At 33.8% G+C, this 16,937-nt stretch overlaps 1 protein-coding gene across 2 annotated transcripts; it reads left to right on the top strand.

Annotated features, from left to right (window-relative positions):
* Positions 1-1,456: 1,456 nt before the first annotated feature.
* On the top strand, positions 1,457-12,082 carry LOC104085661 (uncharacterized transporter C405.03c-like). Of its 2 annotated transcripts, XM_009589753.4 has the most exons (9): positions 1,457-1,932; positions 3,333-3,434; positions 5,331-5,726; positions 6,489-6,703; positions 8,779-8,849; positions 8,959-9,057; positions 10,082-10,199; positions 11,234-11,369; positions 11,797-12,082. In XM_009589753.4, exons 1-9 carry the CDS (start codon positions 1,852-1,854, stop codon positions 11,854-11,856), a joined length of 1,278 nt encoding a protein of 425 aa, XP_009588048.1. In that variant the 5' UTR covers positions 1,457-1,851; the 3' UTR covers positions 11,857-12,082. The 2 variants fall into 2 exon arrangements, with proteins under 2 accessions (XP_009588048.1, XP_009588049.1); XM_009589754.4 differs by lacking the exon at positions 3,333-3,434 and having other exon boundaries at positions 1,464-1,932.
* The last annotated feature ends 4,855 nt before the right edge of the window (positions 12,083-16,937 follow it).

The raw sequence follows: 16,937 nt of genomic DNA, 5'->3' as shown, positions 1-16,937 counted from the left end.
CATTTTGTATAAACAAATATCATCATAATGTGCTGCCCTAGGTCATGGTGAAATACTCTAACAGTCACCTGTTGCTCAGTATCCTCCACTAATTCTCATTCCACCACTGCATCGAAGAACAACCATATTTGCCCATTAATATTTGCATAAGCAGTCTCCATATTCAATGTCCTTTTATATCTATCAATGAGTCCCTTCTTTTAAAAAGGCTCCATCAATGCAACTACACAAAAATTTTGCTCCCTATTCATGTTGATCACCCTAGGAAAGACCTGTTATGTATTCACAGACCTTATGTTCCATATTAATATTTTGATCATCATCATTTAGATAGAGAAGCTGCCCTCCTGGGCATTATTCTTGAAGGTTGTGGTGGATCTTTATTCTGATTCTTCTTAGTTTTTTTTACCTCCTTTAGCACTAGTTGTGGGTGATAAATCCCCTTCCCTAGCCACTTGTTTGAAGTTTTCTGCAGTTGATTCATCATCTCCTTCATCTTCCATTGGATTTTGTCTCAATAAGTCTTCATCAATTGGGGTCACATTGTGTGTAACTAAATCATGTAAATGTTGTAGAGGAGTCTTAAGTGGAACATTAAGATGTAGCTGCATAATTTGATCAGTACCGGATTTCATAGGCACTTTCTTTATTTCCCCCGATGCTCTTGGAACAATTGCCCGCTCATCAGCCTGTTCATACTCCTTGAATTGTAGCTCATAGACACTGCCTCGCCCAGGAGTATCTATAGCAGTCTGCTCTGAAAGCAATGTTCTAGTGAGATCACCACCCTTTCCATTGCCTGAAATTTGGTCTGACCCCACTATATCATCCCTAATCTTCACAGCAACATCTCCATCAAGTTTGTTCTTTGATGCATACACTGGAACACCATCTATGGAATTGTTAAAGGAGTTTTTTATCCAATTATGGAATTGTTTCTTTGAAGCAAAATTTTATATTTTAGAATAGATTGAGTCCCAACAGAAAAAGGTTACTTAGTCCTAACCCAAAATTATATTTATATCCATCTATAAATTGCTACAAAACGAAAATATTAACTTTAACGGACAAAATGATTGATTAATTTATCGGGAATATTTTCGTCTCTCAACATTTGGCTTCATAACATTCGTATTTTTATAATAATATAGATAGATAGATAGTTATATTACAAGTTCTATCCAATATGAAATACATAAGTAATAGTATATAACTTTCTGACAACGTTTCTCATTAAAATCATGTTATACTATTAGTAACATAGAAATTAATATTAGTTATATATACCGGATTTTATTGTAGAAACCAAATAAATTAGTACGGATCTGATACTTCAAAGCGAGCAATAAGCTTTCTTGTTTAATTTTCATATTTGTCCTTTATTTCATTAGCTTCGACAAACTTTTGAAGAACAGTATTGACTTGACTTTGAAGTTTACAAATTTATCAAATTAATCGTAGTCAAGGAAGAAAACAAAAACCACTGCCACTAAAATCCAAGAAACGGGAAGCACTTTTGGGTCACTCGCGTACGTTACTGAAACAGTGGAAACATACGAATTACATGTCCAATTTTGTCGTTTAAGCTTCTTCTTGGAATTACCAGTCAACTTTTGCCGACTTCAATATATTTAATGCGTTTCAATTTCAAAGCCATGAGTAACTCTTTGGCCTTTGGGATTTCTTCAACTCTTTACACATTTTCTCCCTTTTATGGACCAAAGAAAAACACCCCAACATGGAGTTTCTGGATAAATTTTACTGTGTTTCTCACAGTTAGAGCACTAGATTCTGAAAATTGTTATTTTCTTCATTGCTTCTGAGTTTTTATTTTTATTTATTTATTGAGATATGGGTTGGAAATACAATGCTGGATTGGGGTTAATAGGAGCTTTTGTGTTTATATGGGTTGCTTCTGCTGAGGTTACTCAGGTAATTAAGCCTTTTCATTTCCACTCTTTTTATTTCGTTTTGGTGTTTTCCCCTGCTTTCTGGGATTATAAAATATAGTCTTGGTTTATTTTGTGTACTGATTGTTTATTTTTATAGCTTAATTCTAATTTTGTATTTCTTTTCCATACCAGTAGTACTAGTATTGTTCTGGTATTTCCATTACTACCTATTATTTGTTTTGCTTCAGTTATCATAGTGCTTTTTTTCCCATGGCTTCTCCACTACTACCGTATTTCTTTTTCAACTGTTGTGATTATGCTTATCTTGAGGCGAGGATCTATCGGAAACAGAGGCGGAGCCGGAGCCAGGATTTGAAATTTATGGGTTCGAGATTTTAAATTCTTTAAGTTACTGAGTTCTAAATTAATAATTTATACATATTCAATGAATTTGTTAAGATAAATATATGGTTTGTACCAAAGTCAGAAACAACCTCTCTACCTACACACTAACCTCCCAGAACCCACTTGTGTAATTACACTTTGTTGTTGTTGTATGCAGCAATTAAATAGGGAAAGATTGATAAGAAGTAAAGGGAATATGTAGACTAAGCTTAATTGCTAAAAAGTGCAAACAACTTCTGAATGGGAAAATATAAAGCTGATATTATAAATTTAGTTCTAAAATGAATAAGATTATAGCAAAATGTAGTCTTGTTCATGAATTTATGCAGAAATACAAGTAACTCCTTTTTGTTTCTGTATTTAGATGGTCCAGACAGAATTTTATGCTGAAAAAGGAACAGTTAGGAATAACTTTAAGGATAATATTGGGTTGTGGATTATGTTTAAGAAGTTATCTCAAAGGAAGATCAAACAGAGGTTAGGATTTCCAGTGAATTTTGGCCTCATATATTGCTGAGATGGGGAAAAGCTTTGTTTTTCAATGGTAAAGCAACTAAAAGCACTTGCAAAAGGAGGTTCGCAAACATCAATGGTGAGAAAGAGTAGGACTACAGTAAAAATGCATAGAGATTGAGCTTAAGTACCGAGAGCGATAGGGGAAGAGTGTAAAGTTGGAAAATTTGACTGATTGGTTGTAGGAGGCTAGATACTGTTGCGACTAGGAATATGATTAAGGTAAAGAAGTTCAAAAAGACAGGCTGCAATATTGTTGAAATGCATAGAGTCTTAGTTATAATCAGGCAAAGGCAAAGTCACGTGAATGTTCTAGCTGCCGATTTCAGGTAGTAGCATTATGTAGAATTTGTTGTTGTTATTGACGTCATCATCTTACTAGGTTTTATCAATGATACTGCCTGTACAGTATCCATTATACAAGAACATCATTTGATTGATTATCTGCTTTCAGACTTTATGTACCTTATTTTGGTTTCTGTTCATGTAATTATTTTATTATCTTTATCCGCTATGACGTAGTTGTTGTATCTGCTATCACTTGCTGGGAAAGAAATGAGAAGCAACAGATTATCATGCACTATTGCAATGTTTAGACTGCTATCTGAGAGTACATTCAGAGAGGCAAGTTAGCGTCAACCATTTTCCAATTTTGTTTTGTTCTAAACATATGCATTTGCATAAAATCTGACACAGAATAACTTTTTGAATGCAAAGCCCATTGACTGATGATACTCGCAGTATTACCACTAAGGGTGCTGATTGCATCTATCTAATATCATAGGTTTACTTGTCTCATTTAGATTAGCTAAGGATGTCGCATCGTCTATGCATATCATATTCAGTAACTTGTGCGTATTCTACTAGTATTAACTGTTTTTTCACAAGAGATACTTTGTTTTCAGAGTACAATCTTTCTAAGAGTTGGTTTTAAACCAGTGTTTTGCTATATGAATTATATGTCCATTTCCATGTCAATATTGGAAATTTTCTATCATAGTATCTTAACAACAACGGAAAAGGGTCAGAAATGCCCTTAACGTATTAGAAATGGCTCAAAAATGCCCTCCTTCCACCTATGTGTTCAAATTTGCCCTTAATGTTATTTTTAGGCTTAAAAATGCCCCGCTCTTAACGGAAAGATGACATGGCATTGATGTGCATTTTAACATTAAGGGCAAATTTGAACACATAGGTGGAAGGAGGGCATATTTGAGCCATTTCTAATACGTTAAGGGCATTTCTGACCCTTTTCCGTTTTAATTAAACATGTAGCATTTATTTAGTCTGAAAAAAGTGATTTATTTTTTACTAAAAACTGAAAAAAATGAAAATATTTTTTTTTCCAGTTTTTACAAAAAAACTGCTTTAAAAAAGCTGAAAAATATTTTCTAAAACAATATTTTTGTAAAAACTGAAAAGCAATTTTCTAAAGCAATGTTTTTGTAAAAGCTGAAAAAAAACATTTCCTTTTCTTCTTCCTTCCTTGTTTGTCCATATGCTTTCTGAGTTCATTTTTTATATATTTTAGGTCTTCTAATGAGTTAGTACATCAAAACTGAAATATTTTCGTTTTTTTCAGTTTTTAGTAAAAACAAACTCACTTTTTTCCAGACTAAATAAATGCTTCATGTTTAATTAAAATGCCATTTTTCCAGAACTCAGAAAGCCAATCTATTCCTAAATAAATGCTACATGTTTAACTAAATAAATGCGACATTTTTCGAGACTAATGAATTTTTTTTTTACTAAAAACTAAAAAAAACGAAAATATTTCAGTTTTGATATACTGACTCATTAGAAGAACTAAAATATATAAAAAAAATGAACTCATAAAGCATATGGACAAACAAGGAAGGAAGAAGAAGAGGAAATATTTTTTTTCAGCTTTTACAAAAACATTGCTTTAGAAAATTGCTTTTCAGTTTTTTTTTTTTTCTGTTTTTTACAAAAATATTGTTTTAGAAAATATTTTTCAGCTTTTTTTAAAACAGTTTTTTTGTAAAAACTGGAAAATTTTTTTTTTTTTGTTTTTTTCAGTTTTTAGTAAAAAAAATTCACTTTTTTTCAGACTAAATAAATGCTACATGTTTAATTAAAATGTCCATCAATGCCATGTCATCTTTCCGTTAAGAGGGGGGCATTTTTAAGCCTAAAAATAACATTAAGGGTAAATTTGAACCCATAGGTGGAAGGAGGGCATTTTTGAGCCATTTCTAATACGTTAAGGGCATTTCTGACCCTTTTCCGTAACAACAATTACTAGGGATTTATTGGTAAAGAAATGCTTCGAGCTGTGCAATAGGGAAAATTAGAATGTTTATTTCATTATGTTGTAGTTCTTATTTGCTGAAGATGCTGATCTTTTCATTGTTGGTGAAGGCATTTCTAAACAACTTTCCTTTTGCCATTCACTTGTTTCTGTTGCCATTAAATTCTCTCGATTCAAAGCTTCGCAATCATATTGTGCAGATGTTTTTGGACAGAAGATACTAAGATAAAACCATTTATGTGCTGCAGAAAATTTTTGTAGAGTATAAACAACCTTTTGTGGTTACATATCTGGGGATCTCTCTTATGGCAATCTTCCTGCCTATAGCAGTTTGTAAAGATTGGTTATGCAATTTATTAGAGAAGAGTTCATTGAAGAAACTATACAATGAAAATCTTCTCCTGGACTCATCAGTCCTAGATGTGCCACTTAAACTCAATGACATGCACAATCATCCCGAAGGAGCTTTGAAGAATTATTTTTCAGCAGACATGGATTGCAGTGACCCTGAAGAAGGCTTGCCGTTGGTTGATATCAACCATAAATATGAGTTCCACTTTCTTGAAGAGGACGACCATGAACGTAACTCATGGGACCTTGTTAAATGTAGTTTGTATCTTGCTCCTTTATGGTTTGCAACAGAGGTACTTGTTTCTATCTAAAACCTTTAACACTTTTTATGTTGAACAATATACTGCTTTCAGTACTTGCATCAAACATTTCTCTGTCTGTCTCCATCCTCTCCCCTAAAACAAAAACAAAACACAAAGACAAGTGGAGAGCAAGAACCAGCCAAAGGATCCCTATAGTGGAAAAAAAAAAAAAGGAAGCTGGTAAATTTGATAAAATGCGTTTCAAATGGGTATGCTTCATTACCCAATCCTTTTGCTTCAAGATTCACGGTCATGTATTTAACCGAGCACAAGCTTTTTACATCTCGTTTTGGAAAACAAATGTTTGCTGGTTGCTCAAAATTGCTACAACGCATTTAACATCTATGAGATCTCCCATTCGGAGCTCTAGGAAATATGAAAATATTATTTAAAACATTTCCAAACAGAAAGATCAGAAAGATGGAGAACTTGTTTTGTCCAAATCTAGGATTTCACAATCGATGTTTCCTTTCGTATTTCTTGAAAATGTTTAACGGATGAGAATTAGAAGATAGAGAATTCATGCGAGAGTTGATGCAGTCAAGTTGTCATCAATTGAGTTGGTCTGATTATGGATCAAAATGGTCATGCTTAGATCAAAGGAGTGTTAAATGTATCTAGGTGACTGACTGTTTGTTGTCTTATTCTGTCTTTATGTAGGGGACTGACTGTTGTTTGTCATATTCCTTCTTTGCAAGATGAATTATATAGTTGCAACTTGAATGCCCAACTTAATTGCTTTATGGCTTGCAGTATTTTTCTAACACAGCACTGGCAAATACAAGTGTGGCTAGTACTACTATTTTGACCTCTACATCAGGGCTTTTTACGCTTCTTTTTGGAGCACTCCTCGGCCGGGACTCAATAACTATTGCGAAGATGATTGCTGTTATAATCAGTATGAGTGGTGTGGCACTGACTACAGCTGGAAAAACATGGGCTCCTGATGAAATGCTGAGTGCATCTGAGTAAGTTTTAAATAAGCATCGGTCTGTCTATGTTGAGGTCTTAACTTGTTAATATGTCTTCAGATTCTCCAGACGAACCATTTTTACTATAAAAGCTATCTATGGAATAAAATGCATGCATAGGTGCAGAAGATGCTTTATCCATGTTTAGCATATAGGCATAGTATCTCAAGTTCTTCAGTGCCGGAACATCTTAATCTGCCATTAGACGACGAACATGCTATGTTAATATTGCAAAAGTTGTGCTTCTATATTACTTTTTTCAAGTCATTTCCATGTTTTAATTGGAGAATTTTTAGAAATTACCTATAATTGCTATTGATAAAAAAATAAATGTGAAAAAATTCCAATAAGATGCTTTGGAATGATAAATGCTGTTTAAGCTCAGGATGTATTTGCAAATTTAAAAGTCATCTCTGCTAATATCAATTAAATTGGTGCACTATTGATTTTCATTTTCACTTCAGGACTTCAGCTTCCTCCCATCTCATGTATTATGGCAAAGATGGAGTTTTTACTGGTGAAAGTTACCTAAAAAGTGCTGATGGCTTATAGGAAAAGATAATATAACAGTTCAACAGTTCAAGGCTCATACCTACTTTAAAGAGCTTGGTTTTTGGACCTGTAATTTGAAATGGTCAATTATCAAACTTAATGCAATAGAGAGATAGAAAGCAAGATATAGGTGTGCCGAGAAGTAAATGGTGTAGGACATCTGAAATTAGGCAGTTAAATCCAGAACGAGTGGTAAATAAATAATGACGAAAAAAGCACAGGATTCATGGAAAACGTCAATATCTCAAAGGTCCTCTAGGAATGGCACCTAACAGAAGCTTAAAGGAGGTTCCTCTTACCATTTAGAAGATCCAAAGAATTCTATGAGTAAAATTATACAGTTCTTCTCGTAAGGAACAAATCTTATTCATAAACTCTACAACCTAAACCTATTTTGTGGAGGATTTTCTGAACTAATTAGGAAACTAATACTGATACCTACTTGCAAAAAGTTTAAATTACTAAAATTATAACCAGTTTGCCAAAGAAAAGATTTCTTTTTGCAAAAACTTCTGCATATTGCAAGAATTCTTATAAGCAAAATACCCCTTGAACTGGAAAATTATAGAATAAGGAAATCTAATCGAAAATAATTGACACAAAATAAGAAAAGACTTTGAAAAAGTATTAGAAGCCTTAATCTGCTGGTCACAAAAGGGAAAAGGAGGGGAAAACAAGGAAACATGCCTCCAGATAATGCAAATTCTCTAACAGGTTAAACTGCTCTTCCATATGTTATTTTAATTGTCTGCATCACTAGACTCATTTGACCTGGATCAACATATACACCTCTTAAGTCTTAATTAAGGAATACTGGTGATGAGGCATCGGAGTACCCCCCCCCCCCCAAGGGAAAGCAATAGAAATGAGCTCTCTCTAGGTGGTCATGGTAGTTTCTCCGATGCTTATATCACAATCATACAAATGCCATACTTTTTCTAGTTCAAATTTATGTTTCTTATAAGAGAAATGTAACGACTCTTGAATGGCGCCTTTATCAAGAGGTTGTGTTACAGCTCATGCTTGGTCTATTGCCTTATTTCCTTTTATTTTAAATTGTCTCGATCCATTTCTTTTGTTTCAATGGCACTCGAACGGAAAGCTAATGATTAATCCAAGATTAAGGGACACTAATTGTCAAATGTATTATTAGATGATCAGGTGAAAATTTTGTGATTCGGAATGTAATCTTTACCGCTCAGTTTATTTCAGTTAACAATTTCTGGTGTTGATTTTCAACTACATTATGCTATGTGAAGCAATTTGGGCGTCTAGAGTAACTTTTCTTTCTCTGTTTCGATAACAATATGTTTAAGCGGAGTTACCTGTTCCCTTGACAAGTAACTCCACAATATATTTATTTTGTTTCTGGTCATGGCTAACCTGTCTGGTTCGTGACATATTCAGCTTTTAAATTTTTGTATGGAGTACAAATATTGGGTACTTCTAAATTTGCTTCCATCTGCTACTTTTGTGCTAAATCTAGTGCATCATTTTTGTTGATCCTTTGCTGCTGGCAGGACTGCTAAGCACTCCATTATTGGTGATGTTTTTGGTCTTCTTTCAGCAGTTTGTTATGGCCTATTTACAGGTAAGATACCTGTCATGTTTGGGATGAAATTTTCACTTTTATTTTATAATGATAATACTAATTTCATGATTCTTATTTTGATCTATGTACGGCTTTCTGATGTGCTCAGTGCTCCTCGAGAAATCTGCTGGATCAGGAGAAAAGGCAGATATGGAGAGGTTCTTTGGATATCTTGGAATATTCACTTTGTTCGGCCTTTGGTGGATTGGTAATGGACATTTTGAAAATTTGTGCCCCCCGGGAATAACATTATGAATTTCTTAATTTTTCTTTCATATTCAGAGAAGCTGCCTACTATTCTCTCTTTTTGGCCTATCAACAACAACCCAGTAAAATCCCACAAGTGGAGGTTTGGAGAGGGTAGTGTGTACGCAGACCTTATCCCTACTCCGGAGGAGTAGATAGGCCGTAAAATTGAACGAGAAACACACGAATTGAACAAGGTGACCAGTTCGTGTTTTCTTCTTCATATTTGTGTAGAATGATTAGGGGATGCAGAAAAGAAACCCAGATTTCTGCTAAAGGGGAAGCAAGAGGGAAAATATAGGATAATCATGCACAGAGGTTAAATTCTTCAGGACTTCAGGTGTCTAAGTAAACAGCATAACACAACTTCTCTGTAAGGAAGGTGATTTTTCTGGTAGTGCTTAAATTCCGGAACTGATTTCATTAAGTTCACACACAAAAAGAAATCTTTTGGCTTTTAGGTTTGGAGTTGATCTCTTGTGTTTCGTAATTGTCTTTGTGATGAAAATGTGCTTTTGGGGCTTTTAGGTTTGGTTTGGTCTCTGTTGTTTTATTGTTGTACTTTATGATGATATTCTGTTCCATGTACTAGCACCATTCTATTTAATTGTCACGGAGTTTAAGAGTATTTGAAGAGTTGGAAGGTTGAAATTACAATTTATTGGAAGCGGATCCAAAGTTAGAGTGTACTTTTATAAGAATAGAAGTCGGACCAGCTACTTTTGAAGTACTATATTATTGCAAAAGCAAACGAAGGAAAAAATTCCCTTTCATGAGAAATGAAACCATTTTGGTTTCGAAAAGGAAAGAAGACAAATAATCTTTTTCGTAATGGGTGGAATTCAAATATTTTCTAAGCCAGTGGAAAGAACTTCCAGAATCCAAGTGTATTGCAACCACTCCTATCTTATACCGTCCTTAATTTGAATCTCTTCCTTAATTGATTGTGGATTACTGATTTTTATCATCCCCAATTCTTTTTCCAGCATGGCCATTAAATGTTGTTGGATTGGAACCTAAGTTTGATTTCCCAAGCTCGGCTTCTGTTGCTGAGGTTGTGCTGCTGAATGGCTTTATTGGGAGTGTTCTCTCTGACTACTTATGGTACGTACCAACACTTATCATCGTGAAAATAAGAAAATAAACAGAGAACTTGTTTTGAGCTGATTATGAAACAAGATACAAGAGGGCTCCTTTATAGGAGTACCACTGCTAGAAATAAGATCTTAAACTATACGAAATGAGGAAAGTTACCTGAATATGGAGATTCCTTATTATATCAGAATTAGGAAGAGCTTTCTATACGTTTGACCTTGTTGAGCTAGCTCCCTCAATGGAGATTTTGAGTAGCTGCAACTGACTGGAAAATAAGAAAAAGATGTTCATTCCATCATCTAGTTCTAGTTACTATTAATTTATAGCAACTTCACTGGCTAATTAACTAAACCAACTACTAGCGAACTAATTAACTTAACTAAGCTCCAGTTCTAACTCGTCACATTTCTCACAGCCTGTCACTCCACCCTCTTTTTTTCCGTATCACTTAGTAGTCCTCGAGTTCAGAGGTACAGAAGATATTTTCTCACCCAGCTTGCACAGGAAGGTATTCATGCCGAGTCTCTTCATGGCTCTTGATTAAGATGTCTGCTAGTTGCTCCTTTGTGCGAACATATTGTCTACCAATAGCATTAACCTTGACCTTCTCCCTTGTGAAATGACATGCAATATCTATGTCAGAACCGATGCTTCTGAGTTTCAATAAACTCATAGAATGAATCTTAGAATATTCTAAGTATACGGGCATTAAATCTTGACTTTGAATAAACCCATTTGGATCTTGTGTTAGGTCACTTTTACATTTGCTGCTTAGGTTAAGGTAATCTTTATCATCTCTATACATATTGATCAACTCTAGGGAAAACATTTTCTGGGGTTAATCCCGCTCCTCTAAACATTTAGCTTGACCACAATATGCTAAATCAGATGACAGTGGAGACAAAACGAAATCAAATTGCAAGGAGAGCAAACCAATTCTCGGGCTCTTCGGAATCTGCCTGTCTTTTTTCTCTACATTGATATCTACTTTTGCGCTATATGTTTTTAGATTAACAGGGGCAAGTTCTTGAATTATGAAACAGGGCCCTTTCAGTAGTATGGACAACACCACTAGTTGCGACACTGGGAATGTCATTGACCATACCTCTTGCTATGATTGCTGACATGCTAGTTCACGGCCGTCATTACTCTGCAGTGTACATTCTTGGATGCATTCAGGTTTTTCTCTTGGCTAACTCCCTACATAGCTTCAAGTTACAGTTTTCATGTAGTTTTTGGTTTGTGTCACAAACTTCTATTTGAATCTACAAGTAGTGGTCTCCAACTTACAGTGGCCACTTGCCATCTTTACTCCTATCTTATGTTAAAAAGAAAAGCACTGGAAAGATCATTAAAGACTTAATTATGGAAAGACTAGGGGTCTGCGATCCAGTTTCTGTTGGATTGGCTGAAACAACGATATTACTTCTCTACTTACTTGAATGGTGTTACGTGTATATTATAGAAACTGAGAAAGATTAGATACCCAAACTTCAAAATTGAAAGGTTTTATTGCACATTTGTTCCTTATTTGAATCATGAATCAAGCCCCTCTTTTTCATCTTTGGCAAGTTCATTAAAGCCGTTTTACTTATTATTTTTCAAGGTTTTTGCTGGATTTGTTATAGCTAACCTCTCTGACAAGTGTTCGTGCCAAAGAAGATAACCTCATGGCTACTCAGTTTCAAGATGGAGAGCATTTTAATCTCAAGTGTATAAAACATATACTGGGGGTAGAGAAATAAAGTTTTCTTCCCCTCGTGAACAAGATTTGTAATATGTGTTTCAAAGTGTATATACTTTGTTATTTTTGCAGTATGTATTCCTTCTCCATGGAAGTATTCCTTAAATTTCTTATCATCTCCCTATTATTATTATTATTTATCCCATCATCTATCCGTCCGTTTGTTAGCTTGTTTTCTTTTTCTCCCTTTCCCTGTCATCCTTTAAATCATTGTGGCTTTCACATAGTTTGATACTACTACCTAGGGGTGGCAAGTGGGCCGGGCCCGGTCCTATGCGGTCTGGTCCTAAACGGTCCCGGGTTTCGCGGGCTTATTGCTGGAACCGGCTCGGGACCGGGACCACGAACTAACGGTCCCGGGCCCAAACGGGCCCAACAGAAACTTTGTATTTTTTATTTTTATTTTTTTTATAGAAGTTAGAGAAAAAAATAGTAATAAAGATATATAAGCTATATTTGATTTATATACTATATATACATCTTAAAATATATATATATATATACATCTTAAAATATATATATATATATATATATATATACTATATTATATATACATAGTATACATCTTAAAATATACTATATATACATCTTAAGATATACTATATATATATAGTATAGTATAGTAGATCTTAAGATATATATACATCTTAAGATATATATAAACTATTTATATATATTATAGTATATATATAGTATATTATAGTATATATATACATCTTATATATACACACACTATACTATATATACATAGTATATAAGTCATATTCGATAGTATACATCTTAAGATATATATAATATATATAGTAAGATGTATATATATTATAATATAGTATAGTATATACTATATATACAACTTAAGATATATAAGCTATATTCGATATATATATATATATATATATATATATATATATATATATATATATATATATATATATAAAAGCTTATATGTATACTATACTATACTATAATATATATACATCTTACTATATATAAGCTATATTCGATTTATATACTATATATACATCTTAAGATATACTATATATACATAGTATACTAGATATACTAGATATAGTATATAGTAGATATACATGTATATATAGTATATCTTAAGATGTATATATAGTATAGTATAGTATATATAGTATATCTTAAGATGTATATATAGTATATCTTAAAATGTATATATAGTATAGTATATATAGTATATCTTAAGATGTATATATAGTATATCGAATATAGTTTATATATCTTAAGTTGTATATATAGTATATATATACTATACTATACTATACTATACTATAGTATATAAGTCGTATTCGATAGTATATATGTATAGGCTTATATATATATATATATATATATATGTATATCGAATATAGCTTATATATCTTATGAGATGTATATATAGTATAGACTATAGTATAGTATAAATATAAGCTTATATATATATATACTATACTATACTATACTATATGTATAGCTTAAGATAAATAAAAGAACAAAAATATTGTAAAGAGATATTCAAATCAATGCGTTATATTTTTATTATAGTATTAAAAATCATGGCAATATCTTTCTTAGTCTTCCTCCCCCCTATGGAATGAGCACAACAAGGTGCTAATACCACCATTGAGAATAAAAAGAAACTAATCAAGATGTGCCAAAATACAAGTTACATATTAATTTACATGGTATCTCTTACAAATTTCATAAATCCTTCAAGGTCCGGAGGAATTTTCGTTGGTGGTGGCGGAAATGAAGCTTGCTCATCACCGCTTCCAGGCGAAACATCATCCTCCGCAAGTTCAGCTAGCATTTCTTCGTAAGTTTCGTCTACCTCTGGTTGTGATTCAACAAGTCCAAAATTTCTTCTTTCCGAACGGATCCAATCTCTGAAAAGTACTGATTTTTTCAAGCTCTCCCTCATAAACGCTCTATAATCACCGAGTTGAAGTTTTTCTTGACTGAAAGCGCTCTATGATGCCACTGTTGAAACTTGAATAGTTAAAATATCTCGGGCCATCCTTGAAAGAATCGGAAAGTATTTTTCTTTGTCCTTCCACCATTCCAAAATATTAAAGGAGCCGTCGGGATTCACTTCCTCAATTCCCTGTGACAAATAAATTTCAAGCTCATTTAGTTGTGAAAAATCACTAGTACTAGAACCTTGAGAACCCCTGAACCCTGCCCAAGCACTAAGTGCCCTTACTCCCTCAGTTCTTTTAGATGATTGAGAACTAGAAGAAGAAGGAGTTGGAACATTTGGTCTAGCATGATCTAATACAACTTGATAAGCATTATAAATAGTTTGAACATTTATTTTAATTGAGGCTATTGCGTTCGGAAGTATAGACAACTCCTCATCTTCAAGTGCTAAACCATTATAAACAGTTTCATACCAAAATTGAGGACCTCCTAATTTCATAGTAGGATTTAACAATGCAGCAATACCATAAATAGGGGGAATAGGGAAAAAATATTTTTTAAACTTTTTTCTCATGGAATCAATAGCAAGTTGATAAATTTCTCCACCCTCTGAAAAATGATCAAACAAATTTGCAAGTTCTGCAATATAAACTAAACAATTAGAAATAGTAGGATAATATTGCCCAGAAAATTCATTTGTAGCAATATGGAATTTTTCTAAAAAAATCTACAAGCATTTTAACATTAGCACAATCCGCATTTGTAAGGTGCTCATCATCATCACTTACATGAGCATTAAACGTTGAGTTTATGTGGTTTCTATATTCATATGCAATAACTAAACTTTCATACATGTAATTCCATCTAGTTGGACAAGGTTTAGGAACCTTTCTTTCTCTTATGCCAAATTCATCGCATCTTTTAAAATATTCTCTAAGTCTACTTCTACGGTTTGAATAAAAAAGCCAATTAAGAGCCATTTTAACCTTTTCAATTTCAACATTTAAAATTCGCATACCATCACCCACAATTAAATGGTAAATATGACAAATATATCTAACATGAAAAATGTTACTAAATACAGGACTTAGTATAGTGGTAAGCAAGGCTACAGCATTTGTGTTACTAGTAGCATTATCCATTGAAACTGACATTATTTTATCACTAATGCAAAAATATCTACAAATATCCGCAATCGTGCTAGAAATAAACTGCCCTGTGTGATGTGAATTAATTATTCTATAAGCAATAATGCGCTTTTGCATTATCCAATGCTCATCAATCCAATGACTGGTAACAGTAAGGTAATCACAGTCATTACCACTTCTACCAATATCAGTTGTAATAGCAATACGACAATTTATATGAGTAAATAAATAGCGCAAATATTGTTCATATTCATGTTTATATTTATAAATATCACTCTTTACGGTTGTGCGAGGAAAACCTTTATAAGTAGGATTATAAATTTTTCTAATATAATGCACAAAAGGGGTTAGAAGGAAAACTATAGGGTAAGCACATAACAGTGATCATTTTTGCCAATTCTTCCCGATCTTTTTTTGGATCATAATATAAAATACCACCGGTAACAGTGTTAATTCCCGGTTGAAATTGATTTGACCCGGTACTAAGGTCAGCCTGACTATGTGCACTTGTCCCCTCAGCCAAAGCTTTCATACGAAAATATCTAACTTTATCTTGAGGGTGTAGCAATATGTGTCTAGTCAAACTTCCCGCGAGTTTCTAGAACTGTGCTAAATGAAACTTTCACCATGCTCGGGCTTTGAGAGATGACTTGGCTAAAGAGAAACAGTTTTCCTTCTGCTTCTTGAACTCATTATAGCGCAGGAAGAAATAACTGATGTAATCAAAATCGATGGGTGACATTTTCGCCTGGGAATGGCAAAAATAAAAAAGACCAAAACTAACTCTTTGCCACAAGTTTTACACTTAGCCCTATTTTTTTCTCTTAATTGAGTAAAAAATTGCCAAACAAGAGATGTTTCTGCCCGTTTAGGAGGTTGTCTAGAAAAAGTAGGGGCACTAATATGAGGGTCAGACGGGGGATCATCTAGATTATTATTAGTTGGGTTAACTTCAGGAACAGGACTAGTGGGTGTATCATCATCCGGTTGCGTTTCATCAAAATCTATTTCTTCATCATCATTTTCATCAATAGTTGGATTACCATAAAGAGCATTCATATATTCATGGTTTAATTGTTCACCGGGTGCAATATTATGGAAAAATTGACTCTCGGTAAATTGTAATAAACTATTATCGCTATCAAGAATAGGAGGTGTAGGACGGGTAACATGTTTGGGTCGGGGAGTCGGGGGAAGTGGAGGAGGAACATATTGACCACTAGATTCACCACTCTTCGATTTTTTCTTATTTTTACTAAACATATTTTTTAAGGAATAAGCCATCTTAATTAATCAAGCAAAGTAAATAAAACAAACAAAATTATAATATTAAAACTTAAGATTTGGAACAAGTTTACCGAATTGACGAACAACTTGTTGGAAATTGATTATCGTTGAAGATTTCAATTCACCAACTTCACAATTGTTTCACAAAATGTAACAATAAAGTAAGCAATAGTAGCAATTATAGAAGTAAATTAGAGAGAGATTGTGATAGATTGATGATTTTGTAAGAAAATATGAAATAATGATGGGGTATTTATAGTTGAAAATAAGGAAAAAGTGTAATTATAAAAAATTTGGGATTAAAACAAAGTTGAGGGGTTAAATGGCTATTTCATAAATAGCCAACGGCTATTTTTGACAGCCCAACGGCTATTTTTGACAGCCTAACGATTTTTTTTAAAAAAAATAGCCGTTGAGCCTGCTAGGCCCGCTAAGGGACCAGGCCGGTTCCGGTCCGGTCCCGGGCCCTGACGGGCCAAACGGTCCCAGGCCTACGGGCCCAAATCATAGGACCGGCCCACGAGACCGGACCAGGCTCGCTAAAACCGGACCAAACGGTCCTGGCCCATTTAGCCGTTTGGCCCGCAGTCCCGGGCCTGGACCGGCCCACTTGCCAGGCTTACTACTACCTAAGGAAAAAAA

Source organism: Nicotiana tomentosiformis, chromosome 8 (genome assembly GCF_000390325.3).
Source record: "Nicotiana tomentosiformis chromosome 8, ASM39032v3, whole genome shotgun sequence".
NCBI classification, from domain to species: domain Eukaryota; kingdom Viridiplantae; phylum Streptophyta; class Magnoliopsida; order Solanales; family Solanaceae; genus Nicotiana; species Nicotiana tomentosiformis.
The sequence above is the reverse complement of the archived record's forward strand: the minus strand, read 5'-3'. Positions and strand labels throughout refer to the sequence as shown.

Excerpts from the sequence above, each read along its gene's own strand:
- LOC104085661 (XM_009589753.4), top strand. The coding sequence starts at position 1,852 with ATGGGTTGGAAATACAATGCTGGATTGGGGTTAATAGGAGCTTTTGTG. Across the intron at positions 1,933-3,332 it reads CTTCTGCTGAGGTTACTCAG|TTGTTGTATCTGCTATCACT; the intron begins GTAATTAAGCCT and ends GCTATGACGTAG. Across the intron at positions 3,435-5,330 it reads CTGAGAGTACATTCAGAGAG|AAAATTTTTGTAGAGTATAA; the intron begins GCAAGTTAGCGT and ends TATGTGCTGCAG.